At 48.7% G+C, this 26,286-nt stretch overlaps 1 protein-coding gene across 5 annotated transcripts in view; it reads left to right on the top strand.

Moving 5' to 3' along the window:
• Positions 1-26,286, top strand: part of LOC119967520 (kelch-like protein 29) — a 499,347-nt gene that overhangs the window by 413,268 nt on the left and 59,793 nt on the right. For all 5 annotated transcript variants that reach the window (XM_038800186.1, XM_038800188.1, XM_038800191.1 and 2 more), the window contains one exon: positions 1,613-1,793. In XM_038800186.1, coding sequence (XP_038656114.1) covers positions 1,613-1,793 — 181 coding nt within the window. The remainder of the gene's footprint in view (positions 1-1,612; positions 1,794-26,286) is intronic.

Raw genomic sequence — 26,286 nt, forward strand, 5'->3', positions numbered from 1 at the left:
ATGGGAGTCCCTGGCTTGTAATCAGCCAAAATGGAGAAGGCTGATCCAGGAAGGTACAGAGCACATCAAATATCTTGGTCATGAATGTGCAGAAGCAAAGTCAAGGCATCAGAAGGAATGCACAAACCTCCAAGCCATCATCTACTCTACCCTTTAAGCAACACCGGCCCCACACATGGCAGAGTCTACGGATTGCAGACTGGATTTATCAGCCATTTCAGAACCCACTGTGCTGGGGGCAGCACGGTGGTGCAGTGGTTAACACAGTTGCTTCACAGCTCCAGGGCTCGGTTCCGGCTTGGGTCACTATCTGTGCGTCCTCCACGTGTATGCATAGGTTTCCTCCGGGTGCTCCGGTTTCCTTCCACAGTCTAAAGATGTGCAGATTAGGTGGATTGGCCATGATAAATTGCCCTTAGTGTCCAAAAAGGTTACTGGGTTGCAGGGATAGGATGGCGGCGTGGGTTAAGTAGGTTGCTCTTTCCAAGAGACTCGATGGGCCAAATGTCCTCCTTCTGCGCTGTAAATTCTATGATTTGATGATTCCATCAAACTGCAGTCATCCTCAATCTCAAAGGACTACCGAAGAAGAAGGTAGAGAGTTACACCTGAAATGGTGCCATTGTTCCCAACAGGAGCCCCTGAGCCAAATCTCAACCCAAGGAAAGCATGAAGGTGTCATGCAGTGAAGTATTCAACAGACTTGTTTCTGAACTCTTGTTATCTTTTAACTAAATGGAAGATGAAAGATTTCAGATCACCAGTCACATCAATTTTAGCTATATTGAGTAACCCTGGCAAAATTGCATGCAGCCCCACAGGACACCAGTGAACTTCACATTCAGACGTTTGCAGTATTATAATTTGTTTGGAACGGGTCTGTAAATATTAATCCAATTGTAATCCAACCTCAAAATAGGTTTCAGTCGTCCTGGAAGAAACTCTGTGTGGATCTGAGGATTCTGAATTTGTGGTATTGGGATAATTGCACAGTAAGCATCAATAGGTTTCTCTGAGTTGAAGTAGAGGGTGTATGACTTCATCCTATGAGGATTTGAGAGTTTAATTGTTTTTGGAAAAATCATTATTAATTAATTTTGTTTCAATCTGATGTTGATTTATTTGTGCAACAAGCAGATTGTTCTTGAAATGTGCCCTCTGGTAAAAGACGTGCGTGCAAGTGTGGTGATCAATGACAGAAGCCATAGGGGAGTCCTTACCCACCTTTGGGGAAGTAGCTGTCGTCTTAAAACTTCTATTTGCCAATTTAGGCAAAATTAGAAATTTGCTGAATAAATCAGTTAACTATCGGGGCCCTGCCCTTCGGAGCACGTCCATCGAGGTGCTAATTTTTTAAAATCTGAGTTTGTTAAATAAATTGCAATGAAACAAATGAGGTATTGCAGCTTTCTGAAGTCCAGGATCCTTTTTCAAAAGATGCATAATCCCTTTTAAAGAACCGTAAGCTAATTTATATCACACTTAGTTTTTAATGGACCAGAACTAGAAATTATGGTAATAAAATCTCTATAATTAGAATTTGCATTTTGTTTCCGTAGCAATCAAGTAGTGTGGATTGTTTCATTCTGGCTATCTGCTCTCATTGTCCCAGGTGGAATGGAGTCTGGTGTCACACTCGCTGATGTCTGGTGTTACATGTCCCTCCTGGATAATTGGAACCTAGTTTCACGAATGACTGTCCCCAGGTGTCGACACAACAGCCTGGTATACGATGGGAAAATTTACACTCTCGGTGGTATTGGCGTCTCTGGGAATCTTAATCATGTTGAAAGGTAAACATCAAAACTGGCCTGAAGTAACTGATAGATGGAATTTATTGGAATTTAATGCAAAAAAAGTAATGATGGATGAAATAATTTTTTTTTTTCAATGAATTGTATTCGTCAAATGTGTAACCACTTTAGAGCACCTTGCTTGATTTATTATTTCTATGTAAAGTCAAAATGAATCTGAAACCAATTGAAAACACTTTTGATGTCTGAACAATGACATTTTGTCATTTCTAACAACGCTGCTATGGGAAGAATTGCAAATATGTAAGAAGTCCTCAGTCTAGGCAAAACCTATCTCTCATTGGGTTAAATTCACTAAACAACAGAGAGAGTTGGTAAGTTAGGTTGCTGCTGCTATATCTGAAACTATGTACTGATAACCTTTAAAGATAATTTGACGTTCAAGTGATCATTCATACCCAGTACTCGTCCTCATTGGGAGTCATTGCAAAGTTTCTGGTTGGATGCTGCTGTTGAGTAGGGGTTACTCGGTTTAACTAAAAGCTGACCATTGGAATAAAGTTCTTAATAGCAATAGACTGCCATGGCAGGTGAGACTTCTAAAAGAGAAAGCTGTGTGTTCCTTAATATCTTTGCATTAGTGTACAACTCGAGTAAATCAATGAGGTGAAAAACTGTGGCAAGTTCTTTATTTTGTATTTAAAACATAGAACCATGGAAAATATAAGCAGGTGGAAGCCATTTGGCCCTACGAGCCTACTCAGCTGTTCATTATGATAATGACTGACCGTCAAGATCAATACCCTGATCCTGCCTTCCCCTCCATCTTTGGGTTATGGGGGGTGAACCCCACGCAGACATGGGGTGAATGTGCAAACTCCACATGGACAGTGACCTGGGGCCGGGATCAAACCCAGGTCCTCGATGCTGTGAGGCAGCAGTGTTAATCACTGCACCACTGTGCTGCCCTAAAAGCGTTCTGCAACCCTAAATTAACCACATCCACCAGTTCTCCCTGGTCAACTTTACTAGTTATATCTTCAAAGAATTCTAGTAGATTTGTGAAGCATGATTTTCCTTTCATAAATCCATGTTGACTTTGTCTGATTACAGCATTGCTTACCAAATGCTGTGCTATGGAATTCTTGATAATGGAATCCAGCAACTTCCCTTCTACCGACGTTAGGCTCACTGGTCGATAGTTTCCTGTTTTCTCTCTACCTCCCTTTTTGAATAGTAGGGTTACATTCACTACACTCCAATCTGTAGGAACCATTCCAGACTTGAAAGAATTTTGGAAAATGACCACCAATGGATCTACTATTTCAAGGGCCACTTCTGTAAGTACTCTGGGATGAAGATTATCAGGCCTTCAATCCCATTCATTTCCCCAAAACCATTTCTTTACTAATACTAATTTCCTTCAGCTCTTCACTAAAACTTGTGCTTATCTGAACTTCTGGTACATTATTCATGTCTTCCTTTGTAAAGAAGAAGCAAAGTACAAATTTAGTTCCCACGTCATTTCTTTGTTCCCTGTTTTGAATTCCCCTGTTTCTTACTGTAAGGGGCCTACATTAGTTTTTATTAATCTTTTTCTCTTTACATATCTGTAGAAACATTTCATACAATCATAGAATTGACAGTGCAGAAGGCATAGAGTCGGCACCGGCTCTTGGAAAGAGGACCCTACGTAAGCCCACAACTCCACCCTATCCCCATAACGCAGTAATCCAACCTAACCTTTTGGACACAAAGGGGCAATTTAGCTTGGCCAATCCACCTAATCTGCACATCTTTGGACTGTGGGAGGAAACCAGAGCACTCGGAGGAAACCCACGTAGATGCGGGGAGAAAGTGTAAACTTCACACAGTTATCTGAGGCCAGAATTTAACCCGGGACCCTGGAGCTGTGAGGCAGCAGTGCTAACCACTGTGCCACTGTGCTGTCCTTGTACAGACAGTTTTTATGTTCCCTGCTAGTTTACTGTCAAATTGTATTTTCCCCTTCTTAATCAATCCCTTGGTCTGCCTTTGCTGAATTTCAAACTGTTCCCAATCCTCCGGTCTATTGCTTTTCCTTGCTAATTTGTATGCCTCTTCTTTGAATCTAATACTTTCTCTAAATTCCCTTGTAAGCCATGGTTTGACCACAGTTCCCTTTCTGCTCTGAACCTTTATTGAGGTTCAGGACCTTGGTCTGAGAATCAACTACCTCATTATTATTACACAAAGATAAGTTATACCTAATGAGCCAAGTGAATCTGATCATAACTATTGCTGAGTATTTACAATCTCTGTAGAATAAAACAGTTTAACAATTTCTATTTGCATCACCAAGTGCTTGCTTAGTCTGCCTCAAAAGAGATTGAAGAAGTAAAATTGGTTAAAGGGATATGGGGAACAGGCAGGGAGGTGGATTTGAGACCAGGAGAAGATCAGCCTTGATCCGATTGAATGGCAGAGCAGCCTCAAAGGGCTGAATCTGCTCCTAATACCTATGTACCCAAGTACTCAAGTCAAAGAAATGAATGTCTGAAATAAAGGCAAACAAAATGTTGGAAATACTTAACAGGTCAAGCAGGATCTGTGGAGAGAGGGAGTTAATGTTCCAGGGCAATGACCTTTCATCAGACCAGAATATTTGATGTGGGTCACAAATACCCCAAGCTTACACCGTATTATATACAGTGAGCGACATCGAAGACATTGAAGGCAGTGATCAGACACAAAGGATGTAAGAGTATTTCACCTAGTGAGGGAGGGGCAGGTAGCAATGGAAACATGACAAACTGAAGTAAAGAAAGCAGATTTCAGCAGGTTCAAAAGCCTCGGGGGGGCGGGGGGGGGGGGTTGGGGTTTGGGGGGGGGGGGTTTGTTGGGGGGTTGGGGGGGTGGGGGGGGGGGGGTTGGGGGGGGTGGCAGGGGGGGAGCAGTCTGACCCAAGCATCAATGCATTCTGCACACTGACCACCCCCAGAAATACTGGGACACCCGCTTCCTGATCAAGAGAAATTTGAAGTTATTGTTCAGGTTTGAAGTCATTAAAGTCAATATTCAGCACTTCTCAGTCTTCTGACCTTCAGAAATAAATAGGTGTTATTTCTTGATCGTGTATTGACCTTAAGCAGAACAGCAGAGAAGATAAAAGACAGAGAGGATACAGTGGAACTGACTCAGTTAATTAAGTTGGCGAGTAACAGGCACCCTAGGGTCTGACTTGATAACAGAATAGAGATGATCAGAAAAGTATTTGATCACCCCAGTGTAAAAGAAACCTTGTAATGCGCAGCAAATACAAAATGCTGGTGGAAGATGTACAAATATATTGGTGTCTCAACTGGAAGTAATGCTTCTGACCCTGGCTCATGGTGTGGAAGAGAATTAATGCGTAGAATTTGTAAATCTTGAGTTTGCACGGGAACATTTCTAAAATAGCAGACAGTAGACTGTCTATAGATGTTATTTATATGGACTTCCAGAAGGCATTCAGTAACGTTCCTCATAAGAGACTGTTAGCTAAAGTTGAAAGTCGGAGAACTGAGGATAAATTATTGATCTGTTCAGGAAATTGGCTGAGCAGGACAGGTGCTCTAATTGGCAGGGTGCAGCAAGTGGTGGCCCACAGGGTTACAGGAGGCTAAATAGCCACTGTATTACTTAAAGACTTGGATGATGAGATAAAGAATCACATATTCATGTTCCCCCATGACACAAAGAAATGTAAATGCAAGCATCAAATTAGGTAGAAGCAGTGGAGCTCCAAAAGACACTTGGAAATCCAGGTACATAGATTATTATAATGTCATGGGCAGGTACAGAAAATAATCAAAAGACTAAATGAATGTTGGACTTTAGAGGACTAGATTACAAGAGTTTAGAAGTGATGTTACAGCTATACAAAGCTGAACAGTGTGCAGTTCTAGCACAGGCCCCCACAAACAGGGACCGGGGGAACTGCACTTGGGGGTGGGGTCTCCCAGGCGATCGGAGGCCCTCAGGTAGTCTGCCTCTGGGGCACTGCTGGGACCAGTAGGGTACCTTGGCAGGGCCACTATGGCAGTGCCACCGGGGTACCAGCCTGGCACTGCCAGGGTACGCTGGTGGCACTGCCAGGCTGGCAGTACCAAGCTAGTATTTAGCCCGCACTGGGGATCGGGCCCGGCGTGCCCTGCCCATGTGAAGTGGGATGTGGGGAGCCTAATAACTCCCTTTATAGGTGATTTGGAGCAGGTCCAGGGTCACATTGGGGCGGCCAAGAGACCGGGGCACCATTTAAAAATGGCATCCCAATCTCTTCCTTCACTGAGCAGCTCCGCCCGTTGTTCCCCTCGCTGGGGGTGGAATGATGACTGAAGAGGCCCAAAGTATTGCTCCATCTTTGCACATTAGTTCATCCCTGTGGGTTAAAGAGGGTTTTGACTGTCCAGACTTCTGATGGTGCTAACCTATTTGTATCATCCATTTCACCTTGGATAATACCGGATCTTGCAAAGTCCAAATCCATATATATCTTGACGACAAAGACAATGTGTCCAAAAGGTTCAGTGCCAAGATGATTTCTTGGGGTACTGGTGGTGGTGCCACCTGTTTTGGCAAGGGGACTCAACTCAATGTGCCTGCATTAGAGATTTGGGTTCCAGGCCTGTGTAGACTGCTAACAGCAAGACCCAACGCTGCACTCTGATGGAGTGTCGTGGTGCTAATCTCGTGGTCAGGTTTGGAATGAACGTGTCATAATAGTTCACCATTCCCAGGTAAAATTTCAGTTCAGCATTCCTGGGTGCTGGACCCCCTGATATGGTTTTGACTTTTTCTTCTAGTTGGTGCAAACATCTGTCATCCACTCGAAACTCCACATATATTACTTCTATGGCCTGGAAGGTACATTTCTCATGTTTAAGGCCGACTCCCGCATCTCTGAACCTCGTTAATACATCCTCCAAACTTACCATGTGATCTCTGCGTCTGACTCCAGTAACTAAAACATTGTCTAGATAGAACATCATTTTTGGGATACCTTCTAAGTGGTTTTCTGTGGCTGGAAAACTGCGCAGTCTGAGGAAATGCCGAAAGGTAGCCTCGTGTACTGAATTAGACCCTTATGTGTATTGATCGTGGCAAAGTGTTGGGACTCCTTGACTAGTTCCAACGAAGGTACGCATGGCTGAGGCAGCTCGGAGTAGGTGAGACCTCCTGCCTGCTTGCCATAGAGGTCCTCGATTCATGGGAACTGGGTATTTATCCACCTGGGCAGCCTGGTTGATGGTGAGTTTATAGTCCCCACGGATCCTATTGATTGGTCTGGCTTCAATACAGGAACTATGGGGGCTGCCTACTGTGAAAATTGCATTGATTTAATGATTCCCAGTTCCTCTAATTACTTTAGCACAGCAAGTCCAGAGGCGTACTTACAATGAAACACACAGCGATGCAGCGTGGGTCCCAGCCAATGAGGGGAGGGGAGGGGGGGTATACTTGGAGCTGTCTGTGTACACCTCTGCTGTGAAGCTTTCAGCAAGGCAAGGAGGAGTCGCTAACCATTGGCTGTCGAGGGGAGCAGCGGGATGGGCCCCAACCTCCAAGCCAGGACTGAGGAGGGCGGGCAGTCAACCAACCAAAATGAACAGAGGCCGCTTGGCCAGACGGCCAGCAGCAGCAACCACCAGGCAGAAAACCAGGAGCACACGCAGTCACTGAGGATCGAGGCTCGAGGCCCAGCCACCCGGGTAAGAGCCAAGAGGTGAGGCATCAACGGCATTGTGTCTCAGGGAATTGGGGAGCAGTGGGAGTGGGACCAGTCGCCCAGAACTAGAGGCCAGCCAGGCAGGGCTGAGAGTGTGAGGGCTTGGCAGTAACCGGAGTGGGCAGCGAGGGTGAGAATTTGGGTTTCTGTGCCTTGCATTGCCTGAGCTGAAAGTGGACAGGGTCAGGACAGCACTGACATCATTTGGGGCGGGGCTCAGTTTTATTTGGGATGGGATTTGCGTCATTGGGGGCAGTGTGTGACAAAGAGGGAGAGCACGGTGCCCCAAAAGTGCATGTCTGCATCTGTGCAGGGCATAAGGGACTGGTCTGACGCTACCAAACTTCGGTAATTATTACTGGGCGGCCAATATTGCTATGATAAGGAAGTGGGTGATGGGGGCAGGGTCAGTTTGGGAGCGGATGGAGGCAGCTTCACCACCAGCTTGGAGGCGTTGATAACGGCACCTCTGCCATTCCCGCCGGCGTGATATTCCACCAGTCCCGTGGTGGTGGTGGCCTTGAGGATCTGGGGTCAGTGGAGGAGGTACGATGGAGCAGTGGGAGCATTGGTCTGGTCCCCAATATGCGACAACCACCGGTTTGCCCCAGGGAGCTTGGATGGGGGGTTTTGAATATGGCGAAGGGCGGGAATTGAGCGGATGGGGGACCTGTTCGTGGGAGGGAGCTTCCCCAGTTTGAAGGTGGTGGAGGAAATGTTTGGGTTGGCAAGGGGGAACGTCTTCAGATATTTACAGGTGCGGGACTTTCTGCGCAGGCAGGTATCATCCTTCCCACTCCAGCCACTAAGGGGGATCCAGGAGAGGGTAGTGTCTAGGGGATGGGTGGGGAAGGGGAGTGTCTCGGACATCTACAAAGAACTAATGGGGGCGAAGGAGATGCAGATCGAGGAGCTGAAGCGTAAGTGGGGGGAGGAGGAGCTTGGGGGAGAGTTGGAGGACGGCTAATGGGCAGACGTTTTGAGCAGAGTCAACACGACCGCTACATGCGCAAGGCTCAGCTTGATCCAATTCAAGGTGATACACCGACGGGCCCATAAAACAGTGGCCCGGATGAGCAGATTTTCTGGGGTGGAAGACAGATGTGTAAAATGTGCGGGCGGACAAGCCAACCATGTCCACATGTTCTGGGCGTGTCCAAAACTTAGGGGATATTGGCAGGGGTTTACAGACGTCATGTCCAGAGTATTGAAAATAAGGGTGGTAATGAGTCCACAGGTGACGATTTTTGGGGTGTCAGAAGATCCGGGAGTCCAATCGGAGAAAGAGGCAGATGTTCTAGCCTTTGCCTCCCTGGTAGTCCGGAGACGGATATTATTAGCTTGGAGTGACTCAAAGCCCCCGAAGTTGGAGGCCTGGTTAAACGACATGGCGAGCTTTCTCGGCCTGGAGAATATTAAGTTTGCCTTGAGAGGGTCAGTGTTAGGGTTTGCCAGGAGGTGGCAACCGTTCATCAACTTCTCCGCGGAGAATTAATCGTCAGCGGGGGGGGCGCAAGTGTAGCATAGAATAGGGGGTTAAATAGACGGGTCTTGGAGGGACGGGTGTCGGTGTTTGCATTATGTTTATTGTTCTTTGTACACTGTTTTTATACTGTTGTTTGTAATGCCAAAAATACCTCATTAAAATTGTTAAACAAAAGAAATGGCAGATGGTATGGGGTGGTGCGGACATGGCAAATCCCGTTGCTTTTCGCGAAAGCGGCAAACTCTCCACTCGTAAAAGAGGCACCATTATCAGTCATGAGCACCTCAGGGATTCTGTGGGTGGAAAAAGAAATGCGCAATAACTCAGTGGCCGCCAGGAAATTGATCAAAGCCATTGTGGACGTCCAGCTACTTTGAATAGGCATCCACCAGAATGAGAAATATCGAATTCAAGAAGGGACCAGCAAAATCAGTGTGTATGCAAGTCCAGGATGCTACAGCCACTCCCAAGGGCATAGGGATACTACTGCAGGGAGGGTCTGATGCTCTTGACAGATGGAGCACTGCTGGTCCAATGTCTCTATATCTGTGTCCAACCCTAGCCACCAGATGTAGCCTCTCGCCAGCATCTTCATTTTGGACACTCCAGGATGTTTGTTGTGTGAAGGCCCTTTAACACGATTGCCTGTCCCTTCGCCGGGACAACAGCCCTCATGCCCCACAGGAGGTTACTGTCTCCCACGGTCAGCTCTCACAGTTTGGAGGAGAAAGCCTTCAACTCCCCTGGTAGTTTTTACTGCTGCCCACCGTATAACGCCAGATGCCACACCTTGGCAAGTACAGGGTCCGTTTGCTTCCAATCACGAATACACAAGCTATGACGGGGAAGGAATCCATGAAATTCAGGACAGCAATCACTTTGTCTGCCGTAGGAGGGGTTTGTGGATTTGATCTGCAGGGGCAGACGACTCAATACATCAGCATGCGCAATCTGGTTCCGTGGGCGGTGCTTGAAAGAGTATTTGTAAGCAGCCTATAACAAAGCCCAGCGTTGGATCCTCGCTAACATTGTTAGCAGACTCACCTTGTCTTCACTAATTTAATAGCTTTTGATTAGTGACGATAAACAAATGGATGTATTGAGGAATCTGCGTAACAGCTAATTTGACCGCCAGGCCTTCTTTTCTACCTGGGCAGATTTTCACTTGGCTGCAGCATTTGTCCGAGAGGAAAAAGCGATCTCACAGTCACAGCCGTCACTCATCCGATGGGACAGAAGTGCCCCAATGCCATATGGTGAAGTATTGCACATAGAACATAGAACGATACAGCGCAGTACAGGCCCTTCGGCCCTCGATGTTGCACCGACATGGAAAAAAAACTAAAGGCCATCTAACCTACACTATGCCCTTATCATCCATATGCTTATCCAATAAATTTTTAAATGCCCTCAATGTTGGCGAGTTCACTACTGTTGCAGGTAGGGCATTCCACGGCCTCACCACTCTTTGCGTAAAAAACCCACCTCTGACCTCTGTCCTATATCTATTACCCCTCAATTTAAGGCTATGTCCCCTCGTGCTAGCCACCTCCATCCGCGGGAGAAGGCTCTCGCTGTCCACCCTATCTAACCCTCTGATCATTTTGTATGCCTCTATTAAGTCACCTCTTAACCTTCTTCTCTCTAACGAAAACAACCTCAAGTCCATCAGCCTTTCCTCATAAGATTTTCCCTCCATACCAGGCAACATCCTGGTAAATCTCCTCTGCACCCGTTCCAAAGCTTCCACTTCCTTCCTATAATGAGGCGACCAGAACTGTACGCAATACTCCAAATGCGGCCGTACTAGAGTTTTGTACAACTGCAACATGACCTCATGGCTCCGGAACTCAATCCCTCTACCAATAAAGGCCAACACACCATAGGCCTTCTTCACAACCCTATCAACCTGGGTGGCAACTTTCAGGGATCTATGTACATGGACACCGAGATCCCTCTGCTCATCCACACTACCAAGAATTTTACCATTAGCCAAATTAATACCAAATTAATACAATTAATATTGTATACATCATATACAATAACTTGGAAGAATCAAAATGCACCAACATCCCCAAAGACGACGACCGCTGCTTCATCTTCAAATGCCGCATCGTGGGCCTGGCCCCAAGCCAAAGGCTGGGCTTCTTCATGGGCAAGTGGAGGGGTAGGCCAGGACCAAATTTTGAATAAACCGCCTGCAGTAATTAACTAGCCCAAGAAAAGAACAAAATTCCCCAGCGTCCCACGACGCAGGGGCCATTTGCATTGCCCCTACCTTCTCTCTGATCGGGTGTAGGTTGGCGCGGTCCATCGGATACCCCAAATAAACCACTTCCTTTCTCATGAATTACGCACATTGCGCAGTGCAAGAGGACCCCATATTCGGAAAACCGCTTGAACACCAATTTGAGGTTCTGCAAACGTCCTTGGTCTGTGGCCCCGTGACTAACATGTCGTCTAAGCTGCAACGCATTACAAAACACGCAGGATGTTCTCCATGACGCGCTGGAAGATTGTGCATGTCGAGTATACTCCAAACTAGACCCAGTGTACTCCTAATAGTCCCTTCTGCATATTAATTTTGACTTACTTCCATGAGAATTTATCAAGCTCTAGTTGTCGATAAGCGTTGCATTCTGGATTTGGATTTGGATTTGTTTATTGTCACGTGTATCAAGGTACAGTGAGAAGTATTTTCTGCAAGCAGCTCAATAGATCATTAAGTACATGAAAAGAAAAGGAAATAGAAAGAAAATACATAATAGGGCGACACAAGGTACACAATGTAACTACATACTACCGGCATCAGTTGAAGCATACAAGGGTATACTGTTAATGGGGTTAGTCCATAAGAGGGTCGTTTAGTAGTCTGGTAACAGCGGGGAAGAAGCTGTTTTTGAGTCTGTTCGTGTGTGTTCTTAGACTTTTGTGTCTCCTGCCGCTGGAAGAAGTTGGAAGAGTGAGTAAGCGGGTGGGAGGGGTCTTTGATTATGCTGCCTGCTTTCCCCAGGCAGCGGGCGATGTAGATGGAGTCAATGGATGGGAGGCAGGTTTGTGTGATGGACTGGGCTGTGTTCATGACTCTCTGAAGTTTCTTGCAGTCTTGGACCGAGCTGTTGCCATACCAGGCTGTGATGCAGCCAGATAGGATGCTTTCTATGGTGGATCTGCAAAAGTGCATTCTAAACGTTGATATTCGGTTGTCAACCATTTCAAATACAGTGTGGAGAACCAAGTGGGTATGAACGTATCGGGGCTGGATGTCCGGGTCCACCTGAGGTTTGGCACGGCCCCTATAATGATGCCCAAACCAGGCTGGAAAAACTCTGGGAATTTGTACAGTACCGTACACAGACTGCCAGAACCCACTTGGAGGACATGCTGCCAATCCAACTGCAGCTGTAGCCAATATGTAGTCAATATTGAGGGTGTAGCCAATTGCGGCCCAACATGCTAGGGCCGCTAGCTTGCATGAGGGGCAGGCACACTGTTTGACGCCCACAATAGTTAGTCGTTCCCCTGTATAAGTAGCCAAACGAGCCATCGTGTCAGCCAAAGATAAAGTATGCACTCCTTGTTTGATAAGCACAAAAGTGCTCTGCGCCACCACCAAAATGGCCGCTTCCATATCCAGCTCCATTTGAAGCGTATGACCATTCGCCTGTATCGGAACACAAATAGGGGCCACACAGGGCGCTGCCAAACAGTTGAACTGCATCTCAGCCTCATCTTCTGCCTCTTCTGGGTCATTCAGAATCACGGTACAGCCCCGGGGCTGATGCCTATCTTGACCGAGGCGCCTGGAACACTGACCCTCCTGTGGCATTTGGGGACGCCTAGACCAACAACCATATAGACCATAAAATATAGGAGCAGAATTAGGCCACTCGGCCCATCAAGTCTGCTCCGCCATTCAATCATGGCTGATATTTTTCTCATCCCCATTCTCCTGCCTTCTCCCCATAACCCCTGATCCCCTTATTAATCAAGAACCTATCTATCTCTGACTTAAAGACACTCAATAATTTGGCCTCCACAGCCTTCTGCGGCAAAGTGTTCCACAGATTCACCACCCTCTGGCTGAAGAAATTCCTCTTCATCTCTGTTTTAAAGGATCGTCCCTTTAGTCTGAGATGGTGTCTTCTGATTCTAGTTTTTCTGACAAGTGGAAACATCCTCTCCACATCCACTCTATCCAGGCCTCGCAGTATCCTACAAGTTTCAATAAGATCCCCCTTCATCCTTCTAAACTTCAACAAGAACAGACCAAAAGTCCTCAACTGTTCGTCACAGGACAAGCTCTTCATTTCAGGGATGATTCTTGTGAACCTCCTCTGTCAACTGCCAATGTTAACCTTAAGGGAATCGCGAACAAGGACTCTCAAGTCCCTTTGTGCTTCTGATTTCCTAAGCATTTCCCCATTTAGAAAATAGTCCCTGCCTAAATTCCTCCTTCCAAAGTGCATAACCTCACACTTTTCCACATTATATTTAATTTGCCACTTCATTCCCCACACTCCTAGCATGTCCAAATCCTTCTGCAGCCCCATTGCTTCCTCAATACTCCATGTCCCTCTACAGATCTTTGTATCAGATCTTTGGCAACAGTGCCTTCAGTTCCTTCTTCCTGATCATTAATGTATATTGTGAAAAGTTGTGGTCCCAGCACAGACTCCTGAGGCACACTACTAGTCACCGGCTGCCATCCTGAAAAATAACCCTTTATCCCCACTCTTTGCCTTCTGCCAGTCAGCCAATCCTCTATCCATGCCAGGATCTTACCCTGAACACTATGAGCTCTTAACTTATTTAACAGTCTCCTATGCAACACCTTGTCAAAGGCCTTCTGGAAATCTAAATAAATCACGTCCCCTGGTTCTCCTTTGTCTAATTTCCTTGTTACTTCCTCAAATAATTCTAACAGATTTGTCAGGCATGACCTCCCCTTGACGAAGCCGTGCTGACTCAGTCCTACTTTATCATGCACTTCCAAGTACTCCACGATCTCATCTTTAATAATGGACTCTAAAATCTTACCAATGACCGAAGTCAGACGAACTATAATTTCCCATCTTCTGCCTCTCTCCCTTCTTAAACAGTGGTGTTACATAGAACATAGAACAGTACAGCACAGAACAGGCCCTTCGGCCCTCAATGTTGTGCCGAGCCATGATCACACTACTCAAACCCACGTATCCACCCTATACCCGTAACCCAACACCCCCCCCCCCCCCCTTAACCTTACTTTTATTAGGACACTACGGGCAATTTAGCATGGCCAATCCACCTAACCCATTAGCCACTTTCCAGTCCTCTGGGACTCTTCCTGCCTCCAGTGATTCCTGAAAGATCACCACCAATGCCTCCACAATCTCCTCAGCTATCTCTTTTAGGACCCTGTAGTCCATCCAGTCCAGGTGATTTATCCACCTTCAGACCTTTCAGTTTCCCCAGAACCTTATCGTTAGTGATGACCACTGCATTCACCTCTGCCCCCTGATTCTCCTGGAGCTCTGGCATCCTACTGGTGTCTTCCACCGTGAAGACTGATGTAAAGTAACTATTCAGTTCCTCTGCCATTTCTTTGTTTCCTATTATTACTTCTCCGGCCACTTTTTCCAGTGGCCCAATCTCTATTTTTGCCTCTCTCTTACCTTTTATATATTGAAAGAAACGCTTCCTATCTTCTTTTATGTTACTAGCTAGCTTACACTCATATTTCATCTTCTCTCCCCTTATTGCTTTTTTAGTTGTCCTCTGCTCGCTTTTAAAGGATTCCCAATCTTCTGGCTTCTCACTAATCCTTGCAACTTTGTATGCTTTTTCTTTTGCTTTTCTGCTGTCCTTTACTTCCTTGGCCTGCCCTTAGCATGTTCCCTCCACCTTGGGATGAATTTCTGCTGTGCCTCCTGAATAACCCTCAAAAACTCCTGCCATTGCTGTACCACTGTCTTCCCTGCTAGTCTCCTTTTCCAATCAACTCTGGCCAGCTCCTCCTTCATGTTTTTGTAGTTACCCTTACTTAATTGTCTGACTCCAGCTTCTCCCGCTCAAACTGTAGGGTAAATTCTATCTTATTGTGGTCACTGAGCCCTAAGGTTTCCTTCACCTTAAGATCCCTAATCAAGTCTGCCTCATTACACATCACCAAATCCAGAATTGACTGTTCCCTAGTGGATCTACCACAAGCTGCTCCAAAAAACGATCTCTTAAGCATTCCACAAATTTATTTTCTCGGGATTAAAACACAACAATGTTTATTCTATGAATCCAGTTAACATTTTATAAACACACAGTAAACAGTTTATCAACTACCAACCCTGACAATCCCCACCCCAAAAAAAGATACAGTACTCTATAGATAACCCTTAATATCTTTCCAAACAACATCCATAAGCCCAAAACACTTTTTAAATAAAGACAGCAGGTTTAAATTCTCTACAGAAACAGGTATTACTTTGAAATAATCAATGAGCTGAAGACATTCTCCAGTTTCTGGAGGGAAAGATCAATACACACATCTGCTTGGTTCACATTCAGATCTCCAACTGAAAGCAAAACTAAACACAGAGCAAAAACCAGCTTTCAGCACAAAACAAAAGCAAAAAGCAGAGCAGAGCCCAGCTCCACCCACACTGACATAATTGCAGCGATTCTGGGGAGTGTGATACATGTGATGTTACGGGTTGGAGGGATTTGTGGGTGTTATGGGGCAGTTAGTTGCATATTATTACTTGATGTTATATTTTTATATTTTCTGTAAAAAATTCCAATAAAAATTATTTTTAAAAAAATAACTGCAGCAATTTGATAAACACCCATTTCTTAAAGGTACATCCACCTGACACCCCTAACAATCTGATTTTCCCAGTCTGCATGCATATTGAAGTCCCCCATGATTATTGTCATATTGCCTTTCTCTATGCTTTTTCTATCTCCTGATTTATTTTCTCTCCCACATCCTGACTACTGCTAGGAGGCCTGTACATAACTCCCATCAGGGTCTTTTTACCTTTACGATTCCTCAACTATACCCACTGAGATTCTATGCCTTCTGATTCTATATTGCTCCTTGCTATCGATTTAACTTCATTCCTTACTAACAATGCAAACCCACCCCCTTTGCCTATATGCCTGTCCTTGCGATAGAACACATATCCTTGAATATTTAGATCCCAGCCCTGATCCCCTTGCAGCCATGTCTCTGTGATGCCCACGTCATCGTACCAGCCAATTTCAATGTGCGCAACAAGCTCATTTACCTTGTTCCGTATACTGTGCGCATTAAGGTACAATACTGTTATGGACCAGGGTTTAGAGAAACCCCAAAGTTTATCATGGAGTTCACCTGACCCACAACTTTTAATAGATTGTGGTATGGGGAGCACACGGCTTATTCTACAGGTATGGTACAGCAGAAAATGGACCAGTGGTTTTTAAAACAAAACAATGTTTATTCTATGAACTCAAGTTAATCTTTTTAAAACAAACAGTGAATATCTTAGCAACCATTAATTCAAATACACCCCCCAAAGAATACAACACTAAGTAACCTGTATGCTATTCTTTTAACATCCAAAAGACTTAACCAACCTTCAAATAGGAGCACATTAGGGTTTACATTCAATACTGAAATAATTTATAATTCTGAATTTACCAAATGATTAAGATAGTCTTTGGATGGCAGACTTCAGATGCAGCTCCCTGAAAAACCCAGACACACCCAAGCTCTTCTCAAACTGAAATTAAAAAGCAGAAGTGGCGCTCAGCTCCACCCATACTCTGATATCACTCCAGTAACATGAGCAGCTCCATTTCTTAAAGGTACATTTCTTAAACACCCATTTCTTAAAGGGTACTCTCACATGACAATACCCTCAGTCCGGCATTGACCACCTCCCTTCTCACACCTTCACCTTTTTTGCTCTGCCTGAGGGTGATGTTGTTCTCTTATTTTTGTTCTCTATTGCCCCTTCAGTTATGACACCTTCTAAGCTAACACTCTGGTTCCCAACCCCCTGCCATATTAGTTTAAATCCTCCTGAGTGACATTAGCAAACCTCACAGCCCGGATATTGGTGCCCCTCGAGTTTAGATGCAACCTGTCCTTCTTAGTACAAGTCACACCTGCCCCGAAAGAGATCCCAATGATCCAGAAATCTGAAACCCTCCCTCCTACACCACTGGTTTAGCCACGTGTTTAGCTGCACTATCCCCCTATTTATAGCCTCACTGGCATGTGGCACAGGGAGTAATCCTGAGATTACAACCCTAAAGGTCCTGCTTCTTAGCTTACTGCCTAATTCCCTGAACTCCTTCTGCAGGACCTCATCACATGTCACACACTCGCCAGAATCGCCTCCAGTCAAGTCCGGGACCATCACACGTCTCAGTGACCGGCTCTTCGCCCAAGGACCAGAGTTGCAGCAGCGTTCAGACCAGGCCATGGGGATAACGCGTGGGAGCGACATCCAAAAACATTCACCTCCATCCCTTGTATCTCTTGGACACCACATTCCGCAGTTTCTTAGAACAGGGGGATCTGTAACGTCTGATGAAAGATTAGGGAGACATCACCCAGATGTTTTTTTTGAGTCTCCATATTATTATTGCCACAGAACAAACGGTCACCGAGCATATAGGACAAACCAGTTCCATACTCACAAAACCTGGCTATCGTACGTAGCCGAGATACAAACTCGGTGACGGACTCTCTGTCATGTTAAACTGATATCTTTGAGCAATTATCGACGAGGTTGGGTTAACATGTTGCGCCACAAGCATCATGAGTTGGTTGAATGATTGCATACCTGGCATCGCCAGGCAGGTAAGACTCTCAATCACTCCAAAAATATGCAGTCTACAGGCCCTCAATAGTATGACCGTCTGCCGCTCATTTTCCATGATATTGTTGGCCCAGAAGAAATGTATTCAACGTATTGGTTCCAGTCTTCAATACTGGTGTCAAATTCATTTAACCGCCCAAACAGAGGCATGGCAAATCAAAGAAATCCAAATCTGGGCCCAGAAAATCAATAGCAAACCAGTTTTATTTACACAAACGATATGTACACTACCCGGTAGATCACTACTGGCTTCCTCTCACTAGTCGGTGCCTTACTGGCCGACCTTTTAAACGTGGGCTAATTGAGATACCCCGCCCCTATCAGGGAGCAAGGAGCATAGGGAAAAATAGCATTCCTACCCCGTAGGTTCAGTGCAGGATATTATACACTGCATCAAACTCAGGGTGCTCGGCCATTTGGTGGAACCTGGCTGTGAAGGTGAGATGGGCTCTTCTAGGTCCCTAACAACAGAGTTGAATTCATGCTGCTGAGTGATGATTGAAGGTCTGGGGTTAAAATGTTCCTTGACCAAAGTGAGTCAAAGTGAGTCGCAAGCCTCCAGGGATATAAAATTTCTTATTAGGTTGTAGGTTTGAGGCCAATAAAGCATCAAATGTATCACCTTCAGCTTGTCTTCCCCTGCTTTCTCATTCGCTGGGAAGAAATAACAGCCATTCAATGTACTGGCTCTAGATTGTAGCTCCCTGGCTCAACGGTTCTGACTTTCCAATCATTGGCATTTTCACTCACTTTCTGGATGCTACTGTCTAAGGTTTCTGATCCTGGTCTACCTTTAGAGGCATCTCCCTTCCCCCTTCAAACACCGAACTGCTGAAGACTAACGATCAAACCATTTACCTCATGTCGTGACTCGAGATTATACACCGGAGACTTCCAGAAACAACTAAAAGGAGTTTATTAAAAGTAGTCAAAGGCAACTATATCCAAACACAGAACAATACTGGATAGGTCTTGACTCTCCTGCTTCAGGGTCAACACTACCCAGGCCCCTGCTCCCAGGGCCTAGGACTTTCTCTCTATTGGTCGGGGCTCACACATGCACAAGTGGTCCCAAGTCAGTCACGTGGATCGCAAAGCCCAACCCTTAAAAGGGGCTGGGCTATCACAAACAGTATATCATGGTCACAGTCATTTGTAATGTTGTGGGTCTCACCAATGTTGAAGTGGGATTGCCAAACTGCTTGTCCTTTTTACATGAGTTTGATCATATAGGACTTCTGGTGGCGGCAATGAGGAGCTAAGCCGCACATTCGGCAGCTCCCGCTGAGAACGGACTTTGGGGCTCTTTTCAGGGCCCCCAACGGAGCTGTAGCGGCAAATCCCGACGGGGGAAGAGGTCAGGAGTCGACCCCAACGGTCCTATGGTCCGGACCAGGAGTGGGGTAAGGAAGAAACAGGAGTCAGCACCCCTGAAAAAACGGGGGAAGGAAGACAAAATGGCGGCCGACGGAGGCCTCGAGGAGCTGAGGAAGTGGGCTCAGGAACAGCAGGCGATTCTGTTGCGCTGCTTCCAGGAGCTTAAGTTGGAGCTGCTGGAGTCGCTGAAGGTAACCAACAGGGAGCTGATGGAGACCCAGACAGCCCAGGGGGCTGCGATCCGGGAGCTGCAGCAGCAGGCCTCCGAAAGGGAGGATGAGGTCGTGGCCATGGCGGGGACGGTGGAGATGCACGAGGCGCTCCATAAAAGATGGCAGGAGCGGTTCGAGGAGCTGGACAACCGGTCGAGGAGGAAGAATGTGCGGATCATGGGCCTCACGGAGGGGCTGGAGGGGTCGGACCTAGCGGCCTATGTGGTGACTATGCTAAACTCGCTGATGGGGTCTGGGTCCTTCCAGGGGCCCCTGGAGTTAGAGGGGGCCCACAGAATTCTGGCTAGGAGGCCCAAGCTGAACGAGCCGCCGCGGGCGGTGCTGGTGAGGTTTCATCGGTTCGTGGATCGTGAATGTGTGCTCCGTTGGGCCAAGAAGGAGCGGAGCAGCAAGTGGGAGAACATGGAGGTGCGGATCTTCCAGGACTGGAGTGCGGAGGTGGCGAGGCGGGGTTTAACCGGACGAAGGCGGTGCTCCACAGACGGAGGGTTAAGTTCGGCATGTTGCAGCCGGCGCGTCTGTGGGTCACCTATAAGGATCGGCACCATTACTTTGAGTCCCCGGAGGAGGCGTGGGCCTTTGTGCAGGCCGAGAAATTGGACTCAAACTGAGGGTCTAGGATGGGGGATGCTGTATAATACTGTATTTGTATTTGCTTGGTTTAGTGTAAGATGTGGGTTGGCCTTAGGGAGGGTGGGGAGTTGTCGTTTTGTTTTTTCCATATGGGTTTTTATGCAGGGGTCGGGTGGACGGGTTCGGGCAGAGGGTAAACGGGGAGTTCGGGGAGCTGGTGGGGGGACACTGACAATCGGAGTAGCCCTGGAGGAGGCGGGGCCTGGCAGGGCGAAAGCGCAGGCTTTCTGCGGGTTTCCTGCGCTGGGAGATGGTGGGGGCGGGGCAGGGGCTGAGAAGCGCGGCTCGTTGTTGGCTGTTTTCTTTTCCCGTGGGGGTGGGGGGGGGGGGGGGGGGGGGGGAGGACCTGTTGACAGGCACAATGGAGGAGGGGCAGTCCAACGTGGGGAGGAGTCGAAGGTAGGGCGGGAGTCGCAGGGGTCAGCAGAAGTTAGCTGGCTCACGGGAGTGTTATGGAGGGAGTGGCGCGGCTAGGAGGGGTCCTAGCCGGGGTGGGGGGGGGGGGGTACCAGGTTGCTGCTGACATGGTCAGGAAGGAGCTGGAGGACGCAGGGGGTGCTGGAGGGGGGGAGTTGCCGCCGTGAGAAACTGGCAGAGCGGGGGACGCTGGCCGGGGGTGGGCAAGGGATGGGGTATGGCTAATCGGCAGGGGATGGGAGCAGGGAGCCCTCTGATCCGGCTGATAACCTGGAATGTGAGGGGGCTGAATGGGCCGGTCAAACGGGCCCGGGTATTTGCGCATCTGAAGGGGCTGAAGGCGGACGTGGCCATGCTCCAGGAGAGACACCTGAGGGTGGTGGACCAGGTTCGGCTGAGGAAAGGATGGGTGGGCCAAGTATTTCACTCAGGGCTGGATGAGAAGAGTAGGGGGGTGGCGATCCTGGTGGGGAAGAAGGTGTCGTTTGAGGCGTTAAATGTGGTGGCTGACAGTGGCGGGAGATATGTGATGGTGAGCGGCAAGCTGCAGGGGGAGCGGGTGGTGCTGGTGAATATTTATGCCCCAAATTGGGACGATGCGGGGTTTATGCGGCGTATGTTGGCCGATTTCCGGACCTGGAGGTGGGGGGCCTGATCATGGGGGGGACTTCAACACAGTACTGGATCCCCCATTGGATCGATCCAAGTCCCGGACGGGTAGGAGGCCAGCGGCGGCCAAGGTGCAGAGGGGATTCATGGACCAGATGGGGGGGGGGGGGGGTGGATCCCTGGAGGTTTGCGAGGCCAAGGGCCAGGGAATACTCGTTTTTCTCCCACGTACAGAAGGCCTACTCGAGGATCGATTTTTTTGTCCTGAGCAGGGGGTTGGTGTCGAGGGTGGAGGATGTGGAATACTCCGCCATTGCCATTTCAGATCATGCCCCGCACTGGGTGAACCTCGGGCTGGGGGAGGAGAGGGACCAACGTCCACTCTGGCGCTTGGAGGTGGGGCTGCTGGCAGATGAGGAGGTGGCCGAGAGGGTTCGGGGGTGTATCGAGAGGTATCTTGAGGCCAATGATAACGGGGGGGGTTCGGGTGGGGACGGTCTTGGAGGCATTGAAGGCGGTGATCAGAGGGGAATTGATCTCCATCCGAACACATAGGGAGAGGGGGGAGCAGAGGGAGAGGGAGAGACTGATAGGGGAGATGGTGCGGGTGGATATGCGGAGGCCCCAGAGGAGGGATTGCTGGGGGAGAGGCGTAGCCTTCAGGCCAGATTCAACCTATGACCACCAGAAAGGCGGAAGCTCAGTGGAGGAAAGCACAGGGGGCGGTGTATGAATACGGGGAGAAGGCGAGCAGGATGCTGGCACACCAGCTCCGGAAGCGAGATGTGGCCAGGGAGATTGGGGGAGTGATGAATAGAGCTGGGAAGGTGGTGCAGAGGGGAGTAGATTTTAATGGGGTCTTCAGAGACTTCTATGGGGAACTGTACTGGTCGGAGCCCCCGGTGGAGGGGGGTGGAATGGGGCGCTTCTTGGACAAGCTGCGATTCCCGAGGGTGGAGGAGGAGCAGGTGGAGGGACTGGGGGCGCCGATCGAGTTGGAGGAGGTTGTCAAAGGGATAGGGAGCATGCAGTCGGGGAAGGCGCCGGGGCCAGACGGGTTTCCGGCGGAATTTTATAAAAGGTATTTGGACCTGTTGGGCCCCCTGTTGGTCCGGACATTTAACGAGGCAAGGGAGGGGGGGGGCTTTGCCCCCAACTATGTCACGGGCGCTGATTTCCTTGATCCTGAAGCGGGACAAGGACCCTCTGCAGTGCGGATCATATAGGCCGATTTCGCTGCTGAACGCCGATGCTAAGCTGCTGGCAAAGATTCTGGCCACTAGAATAGAGGATTGCGTGCCCGGGGTCATCCATGAGGACCAGACGGGGTTTGTGAAGGGAAGGCAGTTGAATACAAACGTACGAAGGCTCCTCAACGTTATCATGATGCCGGCTGTGGAAGGGAAGGCGGAGATAGTGGTGGCATTAGATGCGGAGAAGGCCTTTGATAGGGTTGAGTGGGAGTATTTGTGGGAGGTGTTGGAGAGGTTTGGGTTTGGGGAGGGGGTCATCCGGTGGGTGAGGCTGCTCTACGAGGCCCCGATGGTGAGTGTAGCCACAAATAGGAGGAGGTCGGAGTACTTTCGACTGTATCGGGAGACGAGACAGGGGTGCCTCCTGTCCCCCTTGCTCTTCGCGTTGGCGATTGATCCCTTGGCCATGGCATTGAGGGAGTCAGGGAACTGGAGGGGCCTGGTGCGGGGTGGGGAGGAGCATCGAGTGTCGCTGTATGTGGACGACCTGTTGCTGTGTGTGGCGGACCCGGTGGGGGGGGATGCCGGAGGTGTTGAGGATTCTTAGTGAATTTGGGGGTTTCTCGGGGTATGAGTTGAATCTGGGCAAAAGTGAGGTGTTTTGTTGTGCATCCGGGAATCAAGAGGAGGGGATTGGTAGGCTCCCATTGAAGCAGGCAGGGGAGAGCTTCAGGTACCTAGGGGTCCAGGTGGCGGAGAGCTGGGGGGCCCTGCAGAAGCTCAACCTCACAAGGTTGGTGGAGCAGATGGAGGAGGAGTTCAAGAGGTGGGATATGTTACCGCTGTCACTGGCGGGGAGGGTGCAGTCCGTTAAGATGACGGTGCTCCCGAGGTTTTTGTTCCTGTTCCAGTGCCTTCCCATCCTTATCCCGAAGGCCTTTTTTAGGAGGGTCAACAGGAGTATCACGGGATTTGTGTGAGCGCATGGGACTCCGAGGACGCGAAGAGTGTTCCTGGAACGAGGCAGGGATAGGGGGGGGCTGCCGTTGCCCAACCTCTGTGGGTACTATTGGGCTGCCAACGCAGCGATGGTGCGTAAGTGGGTAATGGACGAGGAAGGGGCAGCATGGAAGAGGATGGAGGCAGCGTCTTGTGTGGGCACGAGCCTGGAGGCGCTGGTAACGGCGCCGTTGATGCTCCCTCCAATGAGGTATACCACGAGCCCGGTGGTGGCGGCTACCCTCAAAATTTTGGGGCAATAGAGACGGCACAGGGGAGAAGTGGGGGGCTCGATGGAGGCCCCGATAAGGGGGAACCATCGGTTCGTCCCAGGGAGCATTGATGGCGGATTTCTGGGCTGGCACAGGGCCGGGGTTAGGAGGTTGAGGGACCTGTTTGTAGAGGGGAGGTTCGCGAGCTTGGGGGAGTTAGAGGGGAAGTTTGGGCTCCCCCCGGGGAACATGTTTAGGTACATGCAGGTGAGGGCGTTTGCCAGGCAGCAGGTGGAGGGGTTCCCTTTGCTGCCCCCACGAGGGGTGCGGGATCGGTTGCTCTCGGGGGTGTGGGTTGGAGGAGGGAGGATTTCGGACATATACCGGGTAACGCAGGAGGTAGACGAGGCCTCGGTGGAGGAACTGAAGGGTAAATGGGAAGAGGAGCTGGGTGAGGAGATCGAGGAGGGGATGTGGGCGGATGCCCTGGAGAGAGTGAATTCCTCCTCTTCCTGTGCGAGGCTTAGCCTCATACAGTTCAAGGTGCTGCATAGGGCCCACATGACTGGGACGAGGATGAGTAGGTTTTTCGGGGGCGAGGACAGGTGTGCTAGGTGCTCGGGGAGCCCAGTGAACTACGCCCATATGTTTTGGGCGTGCCCAGCGCTGGGGGAGTTTTGGAAGGGGGTAGCAAGGACGGTGTCGAGGGTGGTGGGATCCAGGGTCAGGCCAGGCTGGGGACTCGCAATTTCTGGGGTTGCAGTGGAGCCGGGAGTGCAGGAGGCGAAAGAGGCCGGTGTTCTGGCCTTTGCGTCCCTAGTAGCCCGGCGGAGGATCTTGCTCCAATGGAAGGATGCGAGGCCCCCAGGCGTGGAGGCCTGGATCAATGATATGGCAGGGTTCATCAAATTGGAGAAGGTGAAATTTACCCTGAGGGGATCAGTACAAGGGTTTTTCAGGCGGTGGCATCCCTTCCTGGACTTCCTGGCGGAACGGTAGGGAGAGAGGGGGGGAGGGGGGGAGAGAGGGAGGGAGGGGGGGGAGAGAGGGAGGGAGGGAGGGGGGGAGAGAGGGAGGGAGGGAGGGGGGAGAGAGGGAGGGAGGGGGGAGAGAGGGAGGGAGGGGGGAGAGGAGAGAGGGAGGGAGGGGGGGGAGAGAGGGAGGGAGGGGGGAGAGAGGGAGGGAGGGGGGAGAGGAGGAGGGAGGGGGGAGAGGAGAGAGGGAGGGAGGGGGAGAGAGGGAGGGAGGGGGGAGAGGAGAGAGGGAGGGGGGAGAGGAGAGAGGGAGGGAGGGGGGAGAGAGGGAGGGTGGAGAGAGGGAGGGAGGGAGGGAGGGAGGGAGGAGGGGGAGAGGAGAGAGGGAGGGAGAGAGGGAGGGAGGGAGGGGGGGAGAACTGCATACATGGGTTTGTGGGATGTGGCGGGTGCTATCTCTTTCCCCTTTGTTGTTTGGGTGCTCTTTTGTTTTTTTTGTGTCATTTTGTTTGTAGTTGCTTTTGAAGTTGAGGGGGTATTGTTCTTGGGGTGTTACCGCGGTTGTTTTGTTCATAGAGTTAAGATGTTTATATTTTGTAAAAATTTCAATAAAAATTACTTTTTAAAAAAAAAAGTTTGATCATATAGAATACAATTTTGAAGTTTTGGAGTGATGCAATATGATATATAGTGAGAAGGATAGAACAGACTACAGAAGGACTGGACTGAAATAGGCAATCACCTGGCAGATGCAATTTAACGTGGGTAAGGGTGAAGTGATGCCGATTTGAAGGATCAACATGGAGATGCAGTATGATGTACATTGTACTACTTTTGATGGGGGTGCAGGTGGTGCAAGAGCAGAGGACTGGGCCTGGGGGGGGAAGGAGTTCATAATCATAAATGTTAGGCTGCAGGCCCAGTTGATCATGCAGTTAAGAAAGCCTCGGGGATACTTTGCTTTTTAAATAGAGGCATTAAATAAAAGAAAGATGCCTTGCTAAACCTTCACACATCACTGGTTTGGGCTCAGCTGGCATATTGTATATGCATTTGTGCACCAGGTGAAAATATTACAGAGGAATTTTACTACGATCATGTAGGGTATGAGGGACTTCAAGATTGAAGAAAATGGGATTATTCTCCTTAGAGCAACATAGGGAGACTTAATGAAGGTATTCAAAATTATGCAGGGTTTTGTGAGAGCAAGTATGCTTGCTTTCTTGACAGATATCCCCAGTTGAAACCTAATATGGCAAATGTTCTGATCGTCAGAAATGCCAAGTTTTCAATATTTGATAGGGTTCTTTGCGTAAACAGCAATGGTTGAGGCCTGCTCTGAGTATGGTTTAATAATTTCAGATGACCACGCTACATGATATTACAGTGGAGTAATTGGATCTACTCTCATATAATTGACAAACTGGTGTTAAAAGTACTCTTGTCAAACCTGCTTTACAATATGTACATTAGCATAAATGCTGCTCATCACCACTCGTATTCCTTGAAGAACAGAGATGGGGCGGGATTCCCCATTTGCCGACGCCGAAATCCTGAAATCTAATTGGGTGGAGAATAGGTTCCAAAGCCAAAAACCCCACGCAGCGTCGATTTTACACCAAAATCGTGGTTCTACATCACCTCAATAGTGCCGTCAATGCATTCCGGAACGCACGTACAGTAAACATTGTTTGCATATTATTAGCGGGCCCGCCCGGTATTCTCCAGGGCCTCACGATTCTCCTCCTATGGGCCGAGTTCCCGATGGCGCAGTTCACTTATGCTTTCAAAAATCATGAAACCG

Source organism: Scyliorhinus canicula, chromosome 6 (genome assembly GCF_902713615.1).
Source record: "Scyliorhinus canicula chromosome 6, sScyCan1.1, whole genome shotgun sequence".
Lineage (NCBI taxonomy): Eukaryota > Metazoa > Chordata > Chondrichthyes > Carcharhiniformes > Scyliorhinidae > Scyliorhinus > Scyliorhinus canicula.